This window comes from Carex rostrata, chromosome 20 (genome assembly GCF_964058835.1).
Source record: "Carex rostrata chromosome 20, lpCarRost1.2, whole genome shotgun sequence".
In the NCBI taxonomy this organism is placed as follows: Eukaryota; Viridiplantae; Streptophyta; class Magnoliopsida; order Poales; family Cyperaceae; genus Carex; species Carex rostrata.
Window position 1 is genome coordinate 3,470,711 of NC_135937.1, and position 1,983 is coordinate 3,472,693.

The window sequence follows — 1,983 nt, forward strand, 5'->3', positions numbered from 1 at the left end:
GTTTTTCAAAAAAATATGGACCATCTAAAAACAATAATTTTCTATCTATCTTAAAAAAAGTTTCAAAAAATATAAAATTTGATATCCAATCATATTTTAATGTGAATATCATGTTGAGCGGTTCAGATCATCTCTTTAAACTTTAAAATAAAAATAAAAATATTGAAATACGTGCAAGGAGACATTTTAACCCTCTCTATTATTATATACCTCAATTGTTGTAGCTAAAACATATATTTAATTAGTTCTAACTTCTAAGAAAAAGATCGAAAACAGTACAATTTCAAGTTGGCTTAATTAATCCACTTCTTCTTTTCTTTTTGCTGGTTTTTTTTAACAAATTCAAAGTAACTCACTGAAGTTAATAACTTTCAGGTTTCTGCTGACTTTGGTCTTTTAAAATAAACGATAAATTTGTTATTTTTTACATCAATGCCATAAAACATACTGCATTTTTGGAGTCTTCTTTCTTCTTGGCTTCGCCAATACAATTTGTTAAGTTAAATCAAGTGCAGTAAAGCTTAATTTGTGGTCAAACTCAACATTTGAAAGATAACAAGTACCACGTCGGTGGAGAGAGAAAAGGCCTAGATGCCCTTGATTGAAGGAAAGTGATGCTTATTCACTTTGCCGCCCTCCTCTTGTATGATCAGATGATCTGATCTGGGTCCTCATTTCTCTGTTTTTTTTTTTAATTAATCTTGAGCTGTGGGCCTATGCAACTGAGGAAGCAGCTATGGCTCCACTTAACACTAAAGCAGCTAGGAAGTACCAATTAGCAACTTCTATTATTCAATTGCTGCTTTTTACTAAACAATAATTAAAAGCATAGACCATCATCATCCACAAAAGGACAATTTACATCAGTTATTTTGCCAGATCAAAAGCAAATCCCTTCATTAGTTTCTCTCTCCTCATCATTCTAATATATATACCATAATACCACCCCCACCAACAAGCACAGCCACAAGTACTAGCTAAGTATTATTTTCATACACAACCAACTCTTTCCTCTCTTAACCTGTAGCTATTTTAAAACCATGATCCAAGAAGTATTGCCTGGTTTCATGGAAGAGCCCAAAACCCCCTCTACTCAAGCAATGAACTCCCCATCTCCTCTCTCAAACCCCTCCTCCCCTTCTCTCTCCAACCACCCTGCCCCACAAGAGCCGCTGCGTTGCCCGCGGTGCGACTCGACGAACACCAAATTCTGTTACTACAACAATTACAACCTTACTCAGCCACGCCACTTCTGCAAGACCTGTCGCCGCTACTGGACCAAAGGTGGTGCTCTTCGTAACGTGCCAATTGGAGGCGGGTGTCGGAAGGCCAAAGTTGTACCCACCATATGTACCAAATCGACCGGTATGAAGACCAAGTCTGGTATTGGGGCACATGAACTCACACAGGGTCCGATTTCATGGGCCGCACCCCATACTGCACAACTGGTGGCTCTTTTACGGGCAACTAATTGCATGCAAAACCCTAATCCTAGTTTGGGTCCAAACATGACGACGTCGCCTAATGTACCAAGCTTGCTCAATGGGTTAGATAATTTGTATGGCCATGGACATCAGTTTTCTTACCCCATGCAACAAAGATATCAAAATAGCCTGCTACAAGGTGAGCAGATACCTGTTCATGGTACGCAAGACATGTACCAAAGATTCAAAACAAACCTTTTTAATGATCAGCTGCAATCAGTGGTTGGAAATGTTGGGGGTTTTGGTTCTTCTAATACAAGTATGGCGATGGCAACGGGAATGGCAACAAATCATGGTGTGAGTGTAGCAAGTTCTCTCATGGATTCTACACCATTAAATGCTAGTGAATTAGCTTATGATTTCCAGGTTATTAATGGAGTTTTTCCTTGAAGAACTCCTTTTTCTTGAGTGTTATGTTTTGATATATGTGGCATTACTTCTTAGCCATTGGCATGGCTTTGCATTGTATGATGTTCTCTTAGGTTGGAAATGTTATTAA

General features: G+C 38.4%; 1 protein-coding gene across 1 annotated transcript; it reads left to right on the forward strand.

Moving 5' to 3' along the window:
* Positions 1-966: 966 nt before the first annotated feature.
* LOC144572141 (dof zinc finger protein PBF-like) lies at positions 967-1,983 on the forward strand. Its single transcript, XM_078321576.1, has one exon. The coding sequence runs from the start codon at positions 1,041-1,043 to the stop codon at positions 1,872-1,874; it is 834 nt and encodes a 277-aa protein (XP_078177702.1). The 5' UTR covers positions 967-1,040; the 3' UTR covers positions 1,875-1,983.

What these genes read in the sequence shown, in the direction of transcription:
- LOC144572141 (XM_078321576.1), top strand. Translation starts at nt 1,041, where the DNA reads ATGATCCAAGAAGTATTGCCTGGTTTCATGGAAGAGCCCAAAACCCCC.